The sequence below is a fragment of the Scyliorhinus torazame genome, chromosome 3, assembly GCF_047496885.1.
Source record: "Scyliorhinus torazame isolate Kashiwa2021f chromosome 3, sScyTor2.1, whole genome shotgun sequence".
NCBI classification, from domain to species: domain Eukaryota; kingdom Metazoa; phylum Chordata; class Chondrichthyes; order Carcharhiniformes; family Scyliorhinidae; genus Scyliorhinus; species Scyliorhinus torazame.
Window position 1 is genome coordinate 296,531,449 of NC_092709.1, and position 21,917 is coordinate 296,553,365.

At 45.6% G+C, this 21,917-nt stretch overlaps 1 protein-coding gene and 1 pseudogene across 1 annotated transcript in view; both read left to right on the forward strand.

Moving 5' to 3' along the window:
• acaa2 (acetyl-CoA acyltransferase 2) overlaps window positions 1-21,917 on the forward strand; it is an 84,592-nt gene that overhangs the window by 44,552 nt on the left and 18,123 nt on the right. The window contains exons 6-8 of the mRNA XM_072497426.1: window positions 6,012-6,187; window positions 7,709-7,838; window positions 14,375-14,445. Of these exons, the coding sequence (XP_072353527.1) occupies window positions 6,012-6,187; window positions 7,709-7,838; window positions 14,375-14,445 (377 nt within the window). The remainder of the gene's footprint in view (window positions 1-6,011; window positions 6,188-7,708; window positions 7,839-14,374; window positions 14,446-21,917) is intronic.
• LOC140409611 (tumor protein p53-inducible protein 11 pseudogene) lies at window positions 1,698-2,568 on the forward strand (annotated as a pseudogene).

Below are 21,917 nucleotides of genomic sequence, written 5' to 3' on the forward strand. Positions count from 1 at the left end.
AACTTCTGCCCACTTTTCATCCGTCTGCATATGTACAGGTCTTCATTTTCTCATCAAGACATCATTTTGACGGTAATAACACTCTGGTATACTCTCAGATTCCTCTTCCGTATATGCTTTCTGATATATCCGTTTTATTTCTACATCTTTCTGTTGTAACTCCGCCAATTTTCCTGAGCTAAAAATATCCGCCTCATCTTCCACCTGTTTTGTTCTTTTTCAGCCATCTGATCAAAAATTGTTTCTGATAATTGCACTTTCAACTTCATCTGCACTCTTTGATTTCTCCTCTTATCTTAACCTGTGACTTTGCGACCTTGTTACTATCACTCCCACCTGCGATCCAGCTATATCATTACCTAAGATAAACTGTATTCCTGGACAAGATAGTTGATCTATTACTCCTACTACCACTTCACCACTCTTCACTGGACTTTCCAACCTTACCTTATATAATGGAACGCTACTCCTCTTACCCTGAATTCCACATATCACCACCTTTTCTGGCAACATTCTTCCCAAACTACATAATTCCTCATCTCTTACCATTAAAGATTGACTAGCCCCTGTATCTCTTAAAATTGTGACTTCTTTACCTGCTCCACCTGATACTAATGAGTAAACTTTACCCACAGAAGTAAATTCTTTAAAGACATCTGGCACCTTCTGAACAATTACTTCTTGAACAGGCTGTACAATCGTTTGCACCTCCTTCGCTTCCCTTGGGCTTTCCTTTACCACTCTAACAAATCCCACTGTCTTATCCTATGTTACCACATCAGCCTTCCCAGTGATTTTCTTCAACCACCAACACTGTGATTTTAAATGGCCTAGTTTATTACAGTGAAAACATTTGAAACTTTTCATTTATTTTCCACCCTCCTGGATTTCTTTTTAAATCTGAGGTGCACTCTCTTTATTGTCTCCCATCAGATCACCTTTACCGTTACCACTCGAGTATTTCTCATGTCCCCAGTTTCTATCCCTCACCAGCTGAAAGTGATGTCGCAAACCAATCTTTGATTTATGAACTAATTCATAATCATCTGCCATTTCCGCTGCTAATCTCGCAGTTTTAACCCTCTGCTCTTCCACATGAGTTCTCACTACATCAGGAATTGAATTTTTAAACTCCTCCAAAAGTATAATTTCTCTGAGAGCTTCATACGTTTGGTCTATTTTCAAAGCCCTTATCCACCTATCAAAATTACTCTGTTTGAACCTTTCAAACTCCATGTATGTTTGACCAAATTCTTTCCTTAAATTTCTAAACCTTTGTCTGTAAGCTTCAGGCACTAGTTCATATGCACCTAAGATGAATTTCTTCACCTTCTCATACGTTCCAGATACCTCCTCCGGTAGTGATGCAAACACTTCACTAGCTCTACCTACCAGCTTTGTTTGAATCAGTAACACCCACATGTTCTGTGGCCATTTCATTTGTTTAGCTACCTTCTCAAATGAAATGAAAAAGGCTTCCACTTCCTTCTCGTCAAACCTTGGCAACGCTTGGACATATTTAAATAGATTCCCACGGAGGCCAGGCCTCCCCAAAAGACACCTGGATACACAATGCTGGAAATGGTCCAGGCAGTGATCAATCCCAGTCTGCTGGCCAAATCGATCTGGAGGAGAGGAATGTAGAGCAATACTTCCATGGACAGACCCTTATGTCATTAATATGGAGGGCTAGTTTCAGTGTATGATCAGGTCTGGCTCTCGCTGGGAACATGGCTGCCAAACAGCAACCTCCGCTGATAAAGAAACAGTCAAAGTGACCTGGTGAGCCGGCTGAAAACCAGGAAAATCCTCGGCGTAGGTGGAAAGGACGATGATGGAGAGATTCACAGATCAAAGATCAGTCAGGTTTTGGGAAATGAAATTAAATTCGCTATGCGAGAACATCTGGGCCTCAGGATATGGCAACTGATGTCAGCCAGTGTTGTTGGTATAATGGCTCTCCGGTTTCCTGAGCTCCTGTATGAAGCTGTCTTTGATGAAGATGGATCCAGCAGCAAAATGTCTGTCAGATTGTATGGAGGGGCCCTTCTCAGTATTTCGCTGATAATGTGGCACGCTTTATACACAGCGGAAAAGAGTATCATTCAATGGACACTCCTCACAGAAGCCTGCTATACCACAGTGCAATTTTTAGTTACAACCATGCCGCTGTTTGAAAAGGGAGCATTACCGCAGGGGGCGACGCTACTGCAACTGAGCAGGGGGCTGTTCATCCTCATCAGTGTCTATTTCTATTACCAAGTTGGCAGGAAGCCGAAGAAGCTTTGAGGGGCTGGTGGAAGAGGCGGTGATGTTTGTTGGGAGTGGACTGCACACTGGAGATCGCAGACTGGAAGGTGGCTGACTCCTCTGGAATTGTGTTTTTTTTTTTTTGTAATCCACCTTCTAACGTCCTGTATCTCTCAGTCGGACTTGAGCCTTTCCAGACCTGTTGTGTTAAGGGGACGTTCTTTGTATCCCTGTCCCTGAATGTGCAGCAGCAGTTTGACAATGTTGGATTTCTTACCTCAAGAATAACAAATAAATTTGTGATGTGCAAAAAAACAAGATTCCCACCAAGCCTTCCACTATGACGCTCTTTCTCACTATCCTCATCACTATCCTCCAACTGTACGTTCCCCTTTACGTCTGCCAATTTTAACTGATTGTCATGTTTCATGGCCATTTTCTGAAGTTTAAACTCCCTCTCTTTATCTTTTTCCCTGATCTGTATCTCCCTTTCTTTTTATTTTTGTTCTGCGAGGTCTAATCTTTCTTTTCTCCTTTCTTCGCTCCTTTTCCTTTTCCTCTCTCTCTTTCTCTTTTTCCTCTCTCTTTCTCTTTCTTTTTCCTCTCTCTCTCTTTTTCTTTTTCCTCTCTCTCTCTCTCTCTCTTTTTCTTTTTCCTCTCTCTCACTTTCTCTTTCTTTTTCCTCTCTCTCACTCCCGTGTTCCATCCGCTTTAATTCTTATGTTCCATTTGTTTAATTTGCAACTGAATTTTTGCCATTCCCAATGAGTCAAACTGTATCTCAGGCAACTTTAAATGTTTAACCACCGCCATAATTACCACCTCTTTTCCCATTTAGTCAGGTAATGTTAACTGCAAAGTTCTTGCCAAAACTAACAGTTTGCTTTTCGTTTCTGTCCGTAAAGTACTACGTGTGACATTCTCCACCCCCAAAAACTTCTGAGCCTCTGAAAGAGCCATTGTTCACAACACTCTCCCCACTTAAACGAAAATACCACACCGGAAAAGCAACAATCCTTCACTGTCTTTAAGTTCACAAAAGCCAGTCCAATAGACAGACTTTTATCCCCCTCGAGCCCCCAATTGTTATGGGCGAGGCGTTTTCAGCACCCCAAAATGTATCATGGAGTTCAACCAACCTCTCCCTTTAATGGATTTGTTGCTTTTCCTAGCACTTGGCTTTTTCCCTACGTGTGGGATTACAATTATGGACACGTGGGTTTTTAAACACAAAACACTGTTTATTCCATGAACTCAACTTAACATCTTAAATAAACATTGGACCTCTTAACACCCCTTCAAAGATAACTCAGAAAATATTGCAACAGTAAATAATTCCTTAAAATGTTCCTTCAAATTTCCAAGAGACTTAACACCTTTAAACAAAATCACATCAGGTTAAAGGCTTCACTATTATAAGTTTAAATCACCCAAATGATCCAGAGATAGTCTTTCATGGCAGAGATCCAGCTCACTGCAAAACACAGACACACACCCAGCTCTCTTCCTCCAAACTGCAAAACTAAACTGCAAAATGACCTCCGCACCACCCACTCTCTGAATCACTGTTTTCTTAAAGGTACATTGCTTAAACATCCATGTCTTAAAGGTACTCTCACATGACACATGCTACAGTTGTATAGAACCTTGGTAAGGCCGCACTTGTAATATTGCGCACAATTCTGGTCGCCACACTACCAGAAGGATGTGGAGGCTTTGGAGAAGTTGCAGAGGAGGTTTACCAGGATGTTTCCTGGTCTGTAGAGTATTAGCTATGCGGAAAGGCTGAATATACACCGACTGTTTTCATTCGAACGACGGAGGTTGAGAGGTGACCTGATAGAGCTCTACAAGATTATGAGGGGCATGGATAGAGTGGATGGGCAGGCACTCTTTCCCAGGATGTATGGGTCAGTCACTAGGGAGCATAGGTTTAAGGTGCATGGGGCAAAGTTTAGAGGAGATGTGCGAGGCAGGTTTTTTTACACAGAGGGTGGTGCATGCCTGGAACACGCTGCCAGGGGAGGTTGTGGCAGCAGATACATTTAAAGGCGCTCGAAAGGCATCTCGACAAATAAGTGGATAGGATGGGTAAAGAGGGATATGGCACTAGGAAGTGCTGAAGGTTTTGGCCAAGGGTGATATTGTGACGGGTACAGGCTTGGAGGGCCGAAGGACCTGTTCCTGTGCTTAATTCATCTTTGTTCTTTATCAAGTCAGTAGTTAAAAACATCTTTCAACAGCTTTGTAGTCTAGCTCATGAGGTAGAATCCATACATTATAATTGTTTGTCCGTTAATATATTGATTGCATGTGTTGTCTATACCTGAATCCAGATTGTCAGGATACTTTATTTCAATGACCGAGCCTCCATAAATATTTGCTTTTTTTTTTTTAGTAGTGAAATTTATTAATCGGGTAGGAAATTTAAAATGAGTTTTTAATTTTGTTAAAATCCTCACTTTAAACTTCTTGTCCCAATTAATACATTTAATAAAATTAAAAGCCTGAGAATCGAAAACATTGTTGATGACTTAAATAGTTCATCAGAACGTGAGAAGAGGTTCAAGAAGTAGCTTATCTCTCAAAAAGAATATAGTAATATGTAATTTTAAAGTTGTACCTTTGATAGGGTCTTCAATCATTTTAATTTTTCAGGAGAAGATGGGTGCGATCCAAAAGTCATGCTGCGCCCGAAAAGCAGCTCGCCATGGTGCAGCGTGGCCGATAAAAGCCGGAATACCTCACTCTCGGGATCTACCCAGCTCGCAGCGCCTCGTGCGATCTAACGCGATCACGTGAGACGTTGCGAACTAAATCCTGCCTATTGTGGGCGGGATCACTTTTTAGCAAATCTGCATATTAAAGCGAGACAGCTAGTCTCACTTCAATGTGCAGATTCCCAAGGCACCTGAGGCGTTGGGATCTATCCCCATCGCCTCAGAGACCTTGGGCGAGCGTCGTTCAGCACTGGTCCGCACAAACGGGGACCAGACAGAAGGGCACACATGGGGGCCTCCCAGTGGATCGGAGGCCCCCAGGTGCATGCCCTTTGGGCAGGTGGCACCCTGGCACTGCTGGTGCCACCCTGGCAATGCCACCTGGGTGCCAGACTGACACTGCCAAGGTGCCCAGGTGGCACTGCCAGAGTTCCATGTTGGCACTGCCAAGGTGCCAAGCTGGAATTTTTTATGTTCTTGCGATCGGGCTGGAGGTGTCCTGCGCGGGTGTTGGGGGCGGTGCGGGTGAGGGGGGGGGCCCTCCATAGTTCGTTGGGGGGGTGGTTAAGGTTGCGTCTGGAGCTTTGGAGTATTAATAGTGGCTTCTCGATCGCATGATACAATGAGTTCTGGCGAGTAGAGCTCATCGGTACAGAAAACGATTGCGTGTTCCCCACTGAGGGCCTTTATTTAATGCGAGAGCCATTGTATAGCCATGTGTTTCTCGGCGCTGTGAGTGCCGGGAAACATGGCGAAATGCGCTAAGCGCACTCTCTATGGGACTTTGTTCCCATTTAGTTGAATCGCACCCGTTAGTGTGAGGGGAAAATAACAAACTCTGTATCACTGTTTCACAACGTTATGGAAGAATACCCTTTCATTTCAAAATAAAATCCCAATAACCATCTTAAAATTTCTCCCCAGCAATTTGTTGCTTCAAACTTGATTCGTATTAATATTATTGGTACTTTGGTCTAGCAGAACAAGAGGCAAGTAATAATATGGATGTGTACACTTACTATGATGCATAATACCTTTCAGCCCATGATGCCGGTTACTTCAATGAGGAGTTGGCTCCAATTGAGGTGAAAATCAAGAAAGAAATGCAGCCTGTAAAGCAGGATGAGCACCCCAGACCACAGACCACTGCAGAGCAAATGGCCAAGTTACCAACTGTGTTCAAGAAAAACGGCACCGTCACTGCAGGAAATGCTTCAGTATGTTCCAAAACCTCCTTCTTGTGAAATGTTATTGAGTGTACTCAATCTACATTCTCTAGCCATTGATCCTATCCCTCACCATGGGCACTGTCTGAGGAACCCGACTGTGCGCAAACGTGGCATCCTATCTGATCCCGAGATGAGTTTCCAACCACATAAATGTCCATCGCTGAAGCTAACTATTCCCATCCATAACATCACCTATTTTTGTCCCTGCCTTTGTCTCAGCTCATCTGCTGCTGAAACTCTGATCTTTGCCTTTGTTACCTGCAGATTTGGTTCTCATGGCCATTCCATCTTTCAGCTTTCATAAAATTAAGGTCGTCGACAAAACTATTATCTGTATCCTAATTTGTAGAATTCTGTTCCCCTATCACCTAGTAAGGCAGTGTTCTGATTTTAAAATTCACATCCTTGTTTTCAAAACCTCCATGGCCTCACCCCCCCTATATCTGTTACCTCCTCCAGCCCACACACCTCCAATGCTGGCCTTTTGCGCATCCCAATGATAATTGCTCTAGCATTGGAGGCTGTGCCTTCAGCTCTGGCATTCCTTCCCTGAAACTTTCTGCCTTTATCATAGAATCATAGAATTTACAGTGCAGAAGGAGGCTATTCGGCCCATCGAATCCTCACCGGCCCTTGGAAAGAACACCCTACTTAAGCCCACACCTCCACCCTATCCCCGTAACCCAGTAACCCCACTTAACCTTTTTAGACACTAAGGGCAATTTATCACGGCCAATCCACCTAATCTTTGGAATGTGGGAGGAAACCGGAGCACCTGGAGGAAACCCACGCAAACATGGGGCGAATGTGCAGACTACGCACAAACAGTGCCCAAGATGCGAATCGAACCTGGGACCCTGGAGATGTGAAGCAACTGTGCTAACCACTGTGCTACCATGCCACCCTTTATACTTCCCTTTCCTGTTTTAAAGGCACATCTCAAAATCTACCTCTTCAAATAATTGTTTGGTCATATGACACCTTTCTTTGTGGATTAGTGTCAAATTTATTTTCAGATAAGCCTCCTGTGAAATAACTTGGACATTGTACCACATTAAAAGCATGATATAAATGCAAATTGTAGTTATTCAGTGAAGTGATTATTCTTCATCTGTGAGCCTAGATAGTGAATGTTCAGAGGCTACTGACCATGGGGCCATCACAACCAAGTTTGATCTTATTTTTTCCTGATATCAATGCATGATTATTTTGTAGCAGGAATTACGGGGTAGAAATCAGGAACAAAAATGTTCACTTTTTTTTTGTTCTGTGCCGTCTCCCTGATCAGGAATACCCAAGCGAGTTGGAATGCCCCAACTGCTGCGACAGTCAGAAAATTGAGACCCCAAATGGAGGTGACACAATGAAAGTATAGAAGGGTAAACAGACAGTTTGTATTCCAGAGGTTAGGTTGCCTGAGATTATTGAAGACATATAACCAGGTTTTGTCTTAAGAACAATGGTACAATTTACAGTTCCCAAAAGCTGTTTTTAATGTATTTTCCTCAGGGAGTGTGTGACGGAGCTGCCGCAGTGATTATAGCCAGTGAAGACGCTGTTAAGAAACATAAGCTGACGCCACTGGTCAGAATAGTGGCACATCATGTCTGTGGATGTGACCCAAGCATTATGGGAATTGGTGAGTATCTTTAGTAAAAACAAAGGAGATTTTCCCAGGCTGGTGAATTGATGGGAAGCACAATAACTGATGCGATGATTGTAACTAAATATAAAGCTTTGATAATTGTTTACTTAATTCTAAATTCTTGTTCTCTTCCAGTGTTTGAAATCACCCTTGAGTTGGGGGTGGTATATGGTGATACTATTGTGATGAGAGAAGTATTTTTTAAAAAATTGCGATTATGTTGGTATTCTGTGCAGATAAATAAATCTATGTGTGTGTATGTCCAGGGTTAATTAAGCAGGGGGAGATTAATCGAGACCGGTTGTCTGTGTGGAAAAGAGATAAAGTTAAGGGTGTTATGTTGATGCATTTGTAATGAGAGATCATGGTGAGTTTGAGTTACAAGTAAATAGGTTGGATTTAAAATGTGCATTATGAGATAAGTAGGAAACTTGGTTTCTCAGCTGCTGAATTTCAAAATAGAGTTCAGAGGTGACGAGGGACATTTGCATCTTGCAAAATTTTCATGAGTAAACAGGGGACGTTGTATTCAATTTTACTGACCCAAAAGTAGAGGTGAAGTCGAAAACATGAAAGATTTTTATATATGGAGAAGTTAAGTTCAAGGAGGTGTTTGAGGACAATGGAACCTAAGATGAAAGGGAAAACGGTATTTAAGGAGGGATGTTTAACTCAGTGCTGTGGCTGTGGGGGAAAGCCCAGAAGATCATCTCCTTTGTGTGTGAGCTACAGTGCAAAGTTTTGAACTGGAGAAACTACCCAGTATTAAGTCTTTGTTTTCGAGAAACTGTTTGTTTTGAACTTCCTTTTGGAATTCCACATCAGATTGGAAGCATTTGTGAAGTTGTGCAGTACACTTTTATTGAAGTGACAATTCCTTGACTTAAGACCATAAGGCATAGCTTAATTAAGCCATTTGGCCCATCAAGTCTGTTCTGCCATTCAATCATGGCTGATATGTTTCTCATCCCCATTACCCTGCCTTCTCGCCATAACCCCTGATCCCCCCCGCTATTGATCAAGAGCCTATCTATCTCTGTCTTAAAGGCACTCAAGTGATTTGATCTCCAGTCTTCTGCGACAAAGAGTTCTACAGATTCACCATCCTCTGGCTGAAGAAATTCCTCCTCATTTCAGTTTTAAAGGATCGTCCCTTCAGTCTGAGGCTGTGCCCTTGGGTTCTAGTTTTTCCTACTCGTGGAAACATCCTCTCCACGCCCACTCTATCTAGGTCTCTCAGTATCCTGTAAATTTCAATAAGATCCCCCCTCATCCTTCTAAACTACAAGTATAGACCCAGAGTCCTCAACTACTCCTGATATGGCAAGCTCTTCATTCCAGGGATCATTCTTGTGAACCTCCTCTGGACCCTCTCCAAGGCCAGCACATCCTTCCTTAGATACGGGGCCCATAACTGCTCACAATACTCCAAATGGTTTCTGATTAGAGTCTTATACAGCCTCAGAAGTACATCTCTAATCTTGTACATCCCTATTCTAGTCCTCACAACATGAACGCTAACATTGTATTTACCTTCCTAACTGCCGCACTGAACCTACACGTTAACCTTAAGAGAATCTTGAACTAGGACTACTCCTACGTCCCTTTGTGCTTCTGATTTTGTACGCCTTTTCCCATTTAGAAAATTGGGCGAAATTCTCCCGAAACGGCGCGATGTCCGCCGACTGGCGCCCAAAACGGCGCCAATCAGACGGGCATCGCGCCGCCCCAAAGGTGCGGAATGCTCCGCATCTTTGGGGGCCGAGTCCCAACATTGAGGGGCTAGGCCGGCGCCGGAGGAATTTCCGCCCCGCCAGCTGGCGGAAACGGCCTTTGTTGCCCCGCCAGCTGGCGTGGAAATGACATCCCCGGGCAGCGCATGCGCGGGAGCATCAGCGGCCGCTGACAGTTTCCACTGCATGCGCAGTGGAGGGAGTCTCTTCCGCCTCCGCCATGGTGGAGACCGTTGCGGAGGCGGAAGGGAAAGAGTGCCCCCACGGCACAGGCCCGCCCGCGGATCGGTGGGCCCCGATCGCGGGCCAGGCCACCGTGGGGGCACCCCCCGGGGCCAGATCGCCCCGCGCCCCCCCCAGGACCCCGGAGCCCGCCCACACCGCCTTGTCCCGCCGTTCAAAAGGTGGTTTAATCCACGCCGGCGGGACGGGCAGGGGGGTCGGGGGGTCGGAGAATGACGGCCCATTGTCTATACCTCCATTCTTCCTTCCAAGGTTCATAACCTCACACCTTTTCACATTGTATTCCATCTGCCACTTCTTTGCCCACTCTCCTAGCCTGTCCAAGTCCTTCTGCAGCCCCCACTGCTCCCTCAATACTACCTGTCTCTGCATATCTTTGTATCATCTGCAAACCTAGCAACAGTGCCCTCAGTTCCTTCTTCCATATAATTATCACCTTTATCCCCTCTCTGCCTTGGATGAAAATCTATAAATTGGCAAGAAGATAGTTTGCTTGAGTGCTTTTGACCAAGTAGGTATTTTGGGGAGTTGTTTTCCAAGACTGTTTTAACTGAATTATTTATTAATTCTTAATAAATATTTTAATTTTTAAAATTCTGAAGGTGTTACCGGAGTTCTATGTTTTTGGGGTCAGACCCTCTTCCTGATTGTTTACAAAAAAAGTCTATAATTATTGAGGCAGACCTTGGGGGTCGCACAGTGGTTAGCACAGTTGCTTCACAGCTCCAGGGTCCCAGGTTTGATTCCCGGCTTGGGTCACTGTCTGTGTGGCGTTTGCATGTTCTCCCCGTGTCTGTGTGGGTTTCCTCCGGGTGCTCCGGTTTCCTCCCACAGTCCAAAGATGTGCAGGTTTGGTGGATTGGCCATGATAAATTGCCCTTAGTGTCCAAAAAAGATTAGGTGGGGTTACTGGGATAGGGTGGAGACGTGGGCTTGGGTGGGGTGCTCTTTCCAAGGGCCAGTGCAGACTCGATGGGCCAAATGATTCTATGACCTCACTCTGGAGTCTGGGTTGCTCACTGCTCTTGTTGTAACGTAAGTTAATCTCGGTCAGAGCAGCAGATTGTGGCTGAATGTGGTCTCCGCATCACCACATTGGAAAGTAACAGTACACTGGGGCGTCATTCTCCGACCCCCCGCCGGGTCGGAAAATGGCCGTTGGCCGTCGTGAATCCCGCCCCCGCCCCCGCCGAAGTCTCCGGTACCGGAGATTGGGCGGGGGCGGGAATCGGGCCGCGCCGGTTGGCGGGACCCCCTGTTCAATTCTCCGGCCCGTATGGGCCGAAGTCCCGCCCAGAAATTGCCTGTTCCGCCGGCGTAAATCAAACCTGGTATTTACCGGCGGGGTCCTGGGGGGGGGGGGGGGGGGGGGTGCTGGCGCGGGGCGATCTGACCCCGGGGGGTGCCCCCACGGTGGCCTGGCCCGCGATCGGGGCCCACCGATCCGCAGGCGGGCCTGTGCCGTGAGGGCACTCTTTCCCTTCCGCCTCCGCTACGGCCTCCACCATGGCGGAGGCGGAAGAGACTCTCCCCACTGCACATGCGCGGGAAACTTTCAGCGGCCGCTGACGCTCCCGCGCATGCGCCGCATTTCCGCGCCAGCTGGCGGGGCAACAAACGCCATTTCCGCCAGCTGGCGGGGTGGAAATCCCTCCGGCGTAGGCCTAGCCCCTCAATGTTGGGGCTAGGCCGCCAAAGATGCGGAGCATTCCGCACCTTTGGGCCGGCGCGATGCCCGTCTGATTGGCGCCGTTTTTGGCGCCAGTCGGCGGACATCGCGCCGTTGGGGGAGAATTTTGCCCCTGGTTGCTGACCGATATGCTGCAATGGAAGGAAGAATGATTGATTATGGCACTCTGTCAACATTCACTTCAAAGGTTTGTCAGTGATGATGAGTTGCCCAGTATCAGTCATTGCTTTGATGAGACAAAAGACTGGGAGGAAAGTTAATCGTAAAGCTTGCCAACAACTGACCTAAACAATAAACTCTCTTCCAGATTATGCTAGAACCAACAAATTTTAAGTAGTCCAGCATCAGTCTACATGACTGTTTAAATCATCTTTTATTGGGTCAACTAAGTTTGCCCAGTTTAGCATTTGTAGACAAGATATTTAATTCTTTCATCTGAAAATCCTGTCTCCCTAGGGAATTTAAGATGAATTTGTTAAACTGGTATGTAATTCTATAATTTCAACATAATGACTATTGTTTCATTTTTGGTTGGAAAAAATGTGTGCTGTGTGAGCCTAATTTAAATTTGAAGTGGGATCCAGTGTTGCAGTGAAGTGGGATCCAGTGTTGCAGTGAAGTGGGATCCAGTGTTGCAGTGAAGTGGGATCCAGTGTTGCAGTGAAGTGGGATCCAGTGTTGCAGTGAAGTGGGATCCAGTGTTGCAGTGAAGTGGGATCCAGTGTTGCAGTGAAGTGGGATCCAGTGTTGCAGTGAAGTGGGATCCAGTGTTGCAGTGAAGTGGGATCCAGTGTTGCAGTGAAGTGGGATCCAGTGTTGCAGTGAAGTGGGATCCAGTGTTGCAGTGAAGTGGGATCCAGTGTTGCAGTGAAGTGGGATCCAGTGTTGCAGTGAAGTGGGATCCAGTGTTGCAGTGAAGTGGGATCCAGTGTTGCAGTGAAGTGGGATCCAGTGTTGCAGTGAAGTGGGATCCAGTGTTGCAGTGAAGTGGGATCCAGTGTTGCAGTGAAGTGGGATCCAGTGTTGCAGTGAAGTGGGATCCAGTGCTGCAGTGCACTTGGATCCAGTGCTGCAGTGCACTTGGATCCAGTGCTGCAGTGCACTTGGATCCAGTGCTGCAGTGCACTTGGATCCAGTGCTGCAGTGCACTTGGATCCAGTGCTGCAGTGAAGTGGGATCCAGTGCTGCAGTGAAGTGGGATCCAGTGCTGCAGTGAAGTGGGATCCAGTGCTGCAGTGAAGTGGGATCCAGTGCTGCAGTGAAGTGGGATCCAGTGCTGCAGTGAAGTGGGATCCAGTGCTGCAGTGAAGTGGGATCCAGTGCTGCAGTGAAGTGGGATCCAGTGCTGCAGTGAAGTGGGATCCAGTGCTGCAGTGAAGTGGGATCCAGTGCTGCAGTGCACTATCTTATGGAGCATCTGAATACCCATTCAGACAAACTTTCCCAACTAGATGAGGACGAATCTCCACCTGTTTCCAAATTTCTCGCTTGTTTTGCAGAAGATGCTGAATCGCACTAGGTTATAGCTACCTGCACTCTGACAGCCCTCTAAAACCAAATTTCTTGCTTGGGCCTATATGAAATGAAAATCGCTTATTGTCACAAGTAGGCTTCAAATGAAGTTACTGTGAAAAGCCCCTGGTCGCCACATTCCGGCACCTGTTCGGGGAGGCTGATACGGGATACAGTTAACTCACAGAGTGAGTTAACAGGCTATTCGCCAATGAAGTGCATCACAAACTTCATCCTGCAGTTGCCTGTCAACAATACATTTGGTAGGAGTTGTCAGACAGCAATCGGGAACAAAAATCCTAGCATTCTTTTTCCCCCCTCCTCACCCCCTACTTTACTTGGAATTCTGATGCCCAATTGTGACACTTCCTTACACCAACATTGTTACGGTGAGAGGTCAAGCTTGGGAATATCCTGGCTTGTATGGCTCAATGTAAATTCAGCGCCATTTTGAAGGGTCTAAGTACTGTCTGATTCAACAAGTCTGCAGAGTTGCATTTGGCTTCAGCAAGTTGTGCAACACCAAACTGGTGTCTTGTGACATGAAAACAGTTTTAAAGGAGCTTTGCTACCTAACAGCACCAATTTCAATGAGCGTTCACATCCAGAACATTAATCTGTTCTTCTCTGTCAGATACTGATCAATATATTTTATAAATTGGTAGAAACATGAGAGATCAAATGCATAGGGGGAGAGGTGGGGTTAGTTCTTTTGGTAGGGAGAAAGGGTAGGAAAGTAGCATTTAAATGTTCCAATGGTAACTTTTTCATTCTTCCTTGCCCCTCTCCAGCCAAGCATGAAATTTGCATCCAGCCACTGCTTCTCCAGTATCAGCCATGAGCAAGCAAACCAATGTAATTATTTTGAAACAAAAACAGAAAATTCTAGACAATCTCAGCAAGTCTGATGGCATCTGTGGAGAGAGAACGGAGCTAACATTTTGAGTCTGGATGTCTCTTGTCAAAGCTCCGTTCTTTCTCCACAGATGCTGTCAGACTTGCTGAGATTGTCCAGCATTTTCTGTTTTTGTTTCCGATTCCAGCATCTGTAATTTGCTATTATTTGATTATTAGGAAGATGAATTTTACTAATGGAGTGATCTCTCAAACTTCAGAGTGGATCTCTTTACCAACCTCTCCCCCTGGGAAATCACCTGGCCTTAGTTTTAGCCATGCTGGCACAGAAGGCCCTGAGTAGTGTGATTGAGTTTGCATTGCTAGCCTATGGTACTTGGTGCCTCAATATTCTAACCTGCTGCATAGTTGGTGTTTATTTTAATCTGGAGAATTTAATGGCAAAGCTTATGTACTTGTTTCCTTATTTACTAATTATTTTATTCTGTCTCTGGTAGGCCCAGTGCCAGCAATCACAGGGGCCCTGAAGAAAGCAGGATTATCCTTGAAGGACATGGATCTGGTAGAGGTCTGTGAAAACAAATGAATTTGTTTGTGATAGCCATAATTAAGTAGTGCTAAACTGTAAGAAACTCCTCGTGAACCTCTTCATCTCACCATATCAGCTTAACTTTCCATCTCTTTCTCCCTCATGTATCTAGTTCCCTTCTTTCAAGCTTGGGCTGTGTGTATACATCGGCCATATTCTAATTGAATGGCAGAACAAGTCCAATGAGCTGAAGGGACCTGCTGTTGTTCCTATCTTTGTTTTTTCCTGTCATTTTTCTTCCCTCTCTTGATATCCTAAAGCCTTCTTTCATACCTCACACAGATTCGACAGTGTCTTTGTAAAACAAACAATTGTACCACTCGTTAGCTGATTTGAAAACTCCTTCAGCTTAACGATTCATTATCCAGTTGCTTCACATATTAATTTAACATAAGAAAACTTCAAGAATAATTCCAGACATGCCGACTTTTTAAAATATTGAATAAACAAGAGATTTATTTACCTGCAGTCACATGGGTGGAAATATCAATAGGCTCTACGATATTAGCTTCATAAAGTTGCATCCATGAATCCAATCATCAGTTAGCTCACACAGTTTTATGAAGCAATACAGAAGCCTAAGGTTAACTGGTTTATATCGTCAATATATGAACAGCCGGAAGGTTCTGGTCATAGTGTCAGGGATGGCAGCAGGGCACAAGGTCCTCAAACTATTGACCCATTAATCTTGGATGCAAACATGGTAGACAACTGGGAGAAGTTTAAACAGGAGTGGCTCATATTCTGCGATGCAATGCTTTACGACAAACCAAAAATGGTATCGGTGTACACTTTGTTGAATTTAGCGGGTCCCGAAGTGGAAGCGAAATTTTGATGATTCACCTTCCAAACCATCAACGGGAAAGAAGACCCTGAGATTTTGAACAAATTCAAAGCCATATGCTTTCCGGTTGAGGACCTCATTCTCGATCGCCAGATTTTTCATTCCACCAACCAAAAACCACATGAGTCTCAAATCTTATGTTGCCACTTTGAAAATCTTAGTGACAAAATAAGCGTATGGAAATTTTACAGATGCGTTTGATAGTGATTAGTTGGTTTGTGGAATAGTCAGTGATGCAGTCTGAAAACAATTATGGTGACAAAAAGATTTAACGTGACAGCACCCCCCCCCCCCCCACCCCAAAAGAATGAAGTTGATGTGGAATCACATAGGAATTAGGAGCTGAAGTAGGCAATTAAACCCTTTGAGCCTGCTCCAGCATTCAATCAGATCATGGATGATCTCTTCCTGTCTCAAATCCACCTCCCACCTGTTGCCCTTTAACCTGTTTTTTTAATCAAAAATGTATCTATCTCTTTCTTGAAACCATTTAATGACTTAGATTCCACTGCACTATGGGCAGTGAGTTTCACAAATTCACCACCCTCTGCGAGAAGTACTTCCTCCTCATCTCAGTTCTAAATCTAGCGCCTCTCAACCTACATCCGTGACCTCTCATTCTAGATTTCCCCACAAAGGGGAACATTTGGTCTATGTTTACTTAATCAATCTCATTTAGTATTTTATACACCTTGACCAGATCCCCTCTCATGGTTCTAAACTCCAGCGAGTATAAGCCCAAGATGTTCAATCTCTCCTCGTAGGTTATAGATAATAAGTGAGTGGGCAAAGGTCTGGCAAATGGAGTGCAATGTCGGTAAATGTGAGGTCATTCATTTTGGAAGGAATAAGAGCAAAATTGACTATTATTTAAATGGTAGATAATTGCAGCATGTTGTTACACAGAGGGACTTGGGTGTCCTTGTGCATGACTCGTAAAAGTTGGTTTGCAGGTGCAGCAGGTAATTAAGAAGGCAAATTATGTTGTCCTTCATTGTTAGAGGGATGGCGTTTAAAAACAGGGAGGTTATGTTGCAGCTGTATAGGATGCTGGTGAGGCCACACCTGGAGTACTATGTACAGTTTTGGTCTCCTTACTTTAGAAAGGATGTAGTGGCACTGGAGAGGATGCAGAGGAGATTCACTAGGTTGATTCCGGAGTTGAGAGGATTGGCTGGTAAAGAGAGATTGAGTAGAATGGGACTAAACTCATTGGAATTTAAAAGAAAGGGGGGGGAGGGGATATAATAGAAACTGTTAGAGGTGAAAATATTCACACAAAAGGCCTGAGTATAAGTAAAAAAGCAGTTTATTATGACAGAATTCCGGGAGAGAAGGTCTGAGACTCCGCAGCCTTTGACAGCACCTTTTCTCACTTGAGCTAAGGCTCACATGGGTTAATATACAGATTCAAGGGGCGGAATTAGTTGTGTTCTCATTTACATACAATCAATCAACTGTATTCGCGTCACACTTATTACATGCAGTCAATCAATTTTCCTAGCATCCCAGTTTTCACATATATGGTTAAAGTGGGTGTTGTTTTACCCGCCCCTAACTTCATGCAGAAGTCATTCAAAACTAACATAATGATGTGTCCTGTCTACAGCTGTAGACCTTGAGCTTCATCAAGGATACATTGCATGTCTTGTTCTATGACGCTGTTATCAGTGGCTGTTGGGATACTCCCTATACATACCCACGGTTAGCTCTCATGAGACAGTTTACAGGGAATGTGACTTGTTCAGCCATTTTGTGTCTTTAATATCACAAAATAGCTAACAGCCATTTTGTGTCTTTTCTGGTATTAACAGCATTGTGTATACACTGGGCGGTATTTCCCCCCCCCCCCCCCCCTCGGCGGGTGGGAGAATCGCCGTGGTGCCATGTGAATCGCACCACACCGCCCTAACCCCCGCACATGATTCTCCCACCCACCCCCGAAACCAGCGGCGCGAGAATCGCGGCGGGCCGCTCGGAGAATCGCCGCAAACAGCGAGCGGCGATTCTCCGGCCCGGATGGGCCGAGCGGCCGCCCATAAACGGCCTAGTCCCGACGGTGCCGTCCACACCTGGTCGCTGCCGGCGGGTACTCGTCACAAAGGCTTGGGGGGCGGCCTGTGGGGTGGGGAAAGGGGGCTCCGTTCCCGGGGGGGTTGGGCCTCTGGAGTGGCCTGGTACGTGATCGGGACCAACCGATCGGCGGGCCGGCCTCTCTGTCGGCGGGCCTCCTTTCTTCCGTCGGCGAGCTTGGATCCATCCGCCATGTTTGTGCGGGGCGGCCTGGGGGAGGACGGCCACTGTGCATGCGCTAGTTGGCTCCGGCCCAACTGCGCATGCACGGGTCCCAAGGCGCCACGTCTTTTACACGGCGCCAGGTCTCTGACGCCGCGCCGAGGCCCCACTCCTGTAAATCGTGCAACGTCCCTGCTAGCCCCACGGAGGGGAGAGAATAGGGGTCTGGGAACGGGCGCCAACGCCGGAGTAAAACACTCCGGCTTTTACTCCGGCGTCGGCACTTAGACTCCCGTTGGGAGAATCCCCGCCCACAATCTATTTGAAATGAAATGAAAATCGCTTATTGTCACAAGCAGGCTTCAATGAAGTTACTGTGAAAAGCCCCTAGTCGCCACATTCCGGCGCCTGTTCGGGGAGGCTGGTACGGGAATTGAACCATGCTGCTGGCCTGCTTGGTCTGCTTTAAAAGCCAGCGATTTAGCCCTGTGTGCGAAACCAGCCCCTTGGCTGGTTTCTACAATTTCTACAAATTGCCTCTTCTAAACAGGCATCTAAGCCAATGAATACCTTTTTGTTTCATCAGAACTATTCAAAAGTAATATAGGAGCACAAATGTAGTTACAGGGCCACCTATAATTTATATCACAGTCCAGTATCACAAAATGCCCTCCAACATTCCCTTCTGTTGGTCATAGAAGATGTTTACAGAACTCCAACTGACCACAATGAAATGATATGAGGGCTGCAGGGTGCGTTTAATACGGCCTTTGGGGCATGTAACCTCCCAGATGTTCCGTACGTACACCGTGCATGTGGTTCAATGATCACCCCTCAAACGAACCCATATATGTCACATTTAGTGTCTTGATATCAATCATTCCTGCCTCCCTGACTAACTCTGCTGTCTGTCATTAAATGATGTTATTCATAGCAGTTTTCAAGTAAGCTCATCTAACAGTCCCATACTCGCTGCCACTAACTGTCACTCTGAAGTAGATCCTCTGTGTGTTTAATTTTCAAAGCGTGGATTTTTCCGTTAACTGGTGGTAAAGCTTAACTGATTGACTGATCTCGAGTCTTCGTTTCCTCAGAGTTTCTGCAAGATGTGGGACTATATATCGATTTTCCTCGTGGTTACGTGCCTAATTCTGTTGCGCTTGAACCCGACCTTGACATGCTTTTGTCTGGTTAATTAGCCAGTTTACAATAACTCAACTGTCTCAAATTCCTGAAGCTACTGCAAATATCGTGGCACTTGTAGTTACTTGTAAAGTTCTGCACTGTATGTTCTATGTTCTAACACCAAAGATCCATTCTGCATGGGACAGAGTGGGTTAACTAATCTGAATATATCTGACAACACAAAACTTAAGATTTGTAAGTTCCAATTAAAAATACATCAGCTGTTTTTTTAAATTACTTTATTAGAATTACAAAGCCAGAGCTCCGAGTGTGGACAGGGGCAAACCCCTAATCCAGCTCCTCGCCTGCTCCAAAATCCAATTCAACTGAATCCAAATTCACGGTCCCCACGCGCGAGACATACCAAATCCAGGCATTAACAAGCACGGGTCAAGTCTCTGCTGGTTTGAAAAGGAGGTGGAGTAAAAGTTGGATTGCTGCCAAGTTCCCGTTATCAAGTGTCTTAGAACGATGGGCGGGATTCTCCACTCCCGCGCCGAACTGGCCACGCTGTCGGTAACGCCATCGAGGTTCACGATGGCGCGAAACGGCCCCGATCCCGACCGATTCAGGCCCCGGCAATGGGCTAGGATCGGGGCCGCGTCATCTACACGCGCCAGGCCTTGTCGCCGCGTAAAGGCGGCGCCGCATAGATGACGCATCAAGGATACATTGCATGTCTTGTTCTATGAAGCTGTTATCAGTGGCTGTTGGGATACTCCCTATACATACCCACGGTTAGCTCTCATGAGACAGTTTACAGGAATGTGGCATGTTCAGCCATTTTGTGTCTTTAATATCACAAAATAGCTAACAGCCATTTTGTGTCTTTTCTGATATTAACAGCATTGTGTATACACTGGGCGGTATTCCCACGCCCCCCCCTCCCCTCGCCGGGTAGGAGAATCGCTGGGGAGCCGCGTGAATCGCACCACGCCGCCCCAACCCCCGTACGCGATTCTCCCACCCCCCCCCCCCCGAAACCAGCGGCGCATGAATCGCGCCGGACCGTTAGGAGAATCGGCGCAAACGGCAAGCGGCGATTCTCCGGCCCGGATGGGCCGAGCGGCCGCCCATAAACTGTCTCGTCCCGTTGTATACTCCCTATAAATACCCATGGTTGGATCTCATCAGACAGTTTACAAGGAATGTGGCTTGTTCAGCCATAGATGACAGCCATTTTGTGTCTTTTCTGATATTAACAGCATTGTGTATACACTATTTCTACAACTTGCCTCTTCTAAACAGGCATCTAAGCCAATGAGTTCCTTTTGTTTCATCAGAACTATTCAAAAGTAATACAGGAGCACAAATGTAGTTACAGGGCCACCTATAATTTATATCATAGTCCAGTATCACAAAATGCCCTCCAACAGAAACATATAAAATGATGATGGGAATAGTGAAGGTAGAAGCAGGGGGGTTGTTTCCACTGGCAGGTGAAACTAGAACGAGGGGGCATAGCTTCAAAATAAGGGGGAGCAGATTTAGGACTGAGTTGAGGAGGAACTTCTTCACCCAAAGGGGTGTGAATCTATAGAATTCCCTGCCCAATGAAGCAATTGAGGCTAATTTGTTGAATGTTTATAAGGCACAGATAGATTTTTGACAGTAAAGGAATTAAGATGAGCGGATAAGTAAGCGGAGCTGAGTCTACAGAAATATAAGCCAAGATCTTATTGAATAGTGGGGCAGGCTCGAGGGGCCAGGTGGCGTAGTCCTGCTCCTAGTTCTTATGTTATTATGTTGCCGCCAAGATCCCAGGTTCGATCCCGGCTCTGGGTCACTGTCCGTGTGGAGTTTGTACATTCTCCCAGTGTTTGCGTGAGTTTCGCCCCCGCAACCCAAAGATGTGCAGGGTAGGTGGATTGACCACGCTAAATTGCCCCTTAATTGGAAAAAATTAATTGGGTACTCTAAATTTATTTTAAAAAAGGAAGAAAAAAAATGTTATTATGTTGCCCTTCATCCCTGGAATCAATCTGGTGAACCTCCTCTGAACTGCCTCCAATGCCACCACATCTTCCTCAAATAAGGAGACCAAAACTGGACATAATACTCCAGATGTGGTCTCACCAACGCCCTATACAATTGCAACAACACTTCTCTACTTTTGTACTCCAGTCCTTTTGCAGTAAACGCTAACGTTCCATTTGCCTCTTTAATTACATGCTGTACCTGCATACCGACTTTCTGCGATTCATGAACAAAGACACCCATATTCCTCTGCCCAGACGCATCTTGAATCTGATTTCCATTTAAATAATAATTTGACTTTTTAATTTTTCGGCCAAAAAGGATAACCTCCCACTTATCTACATTAAACTCCCATCTGCCAAATTTTGGCCCAATTTCCCAGCATATCTATAGCCGTCTGTAAAATCTTTATCTCCTCTTCACTGCCTGCTTTCCCACCTATTTTAGTATCATTCGCAAATTTTGCTACATTAGACTCTGTTCCTGCTTGCAGATCATTTATTGTAAACAGTTGAGGTCCGAGGACTGACCCCTGCGGCACACCGCTAGTTACAGTTCAGCAGCCAGAGATGGACCCATTTATCCCGACCCTCTGCTTTCTGTCAGTCAGCCAATCCTCAATCCAATCTAGTACTTTACCCTCAATCCCCTGTGATCTCACCTTCTGAATCAGTCTTTTATGTAGCACCTTATGAAACTTTTTGTCACAAGTAGGCTTCAATGAAGTTACTGTGAAAAGCCCCTAGTCGCCACATTCCGGTGCCTGTTCGGGGAGGCCGCTACGGGAATCGAACCCGCATTGCTACCTTCTGCATTACAAGCCAGCTATTTAGCCTAGTGTGCTAAACCAGCCACATGATTCCAGACAACAGAGGTCAAACTAACTGGTCTATAGTTTCCTACTTTTAGCCTCACTCCCTTATGTTTTCTGCTATTTTCCTTTCATAGTTCATCTTAGATCTTTTGATTTTATTTTTAGCAGCAGGTCCAAGCAACCAAAAGGCTAGGTGCATTGGTAAGATCAATGAATTACAATTCAACCCAAGTATTAGCCACGGAACCAGCAGCAACAACATCAACACCAACATTGACATTATATTGCGAAAGTGTAGAATCGGCACAGAAAAGGGCGAGTTCTCCACTACCCTACATGTACTCCCAAGTATCGCTAGGCTTAGAGTTAAGATTGATATCAGGTCGAAGTGTAATG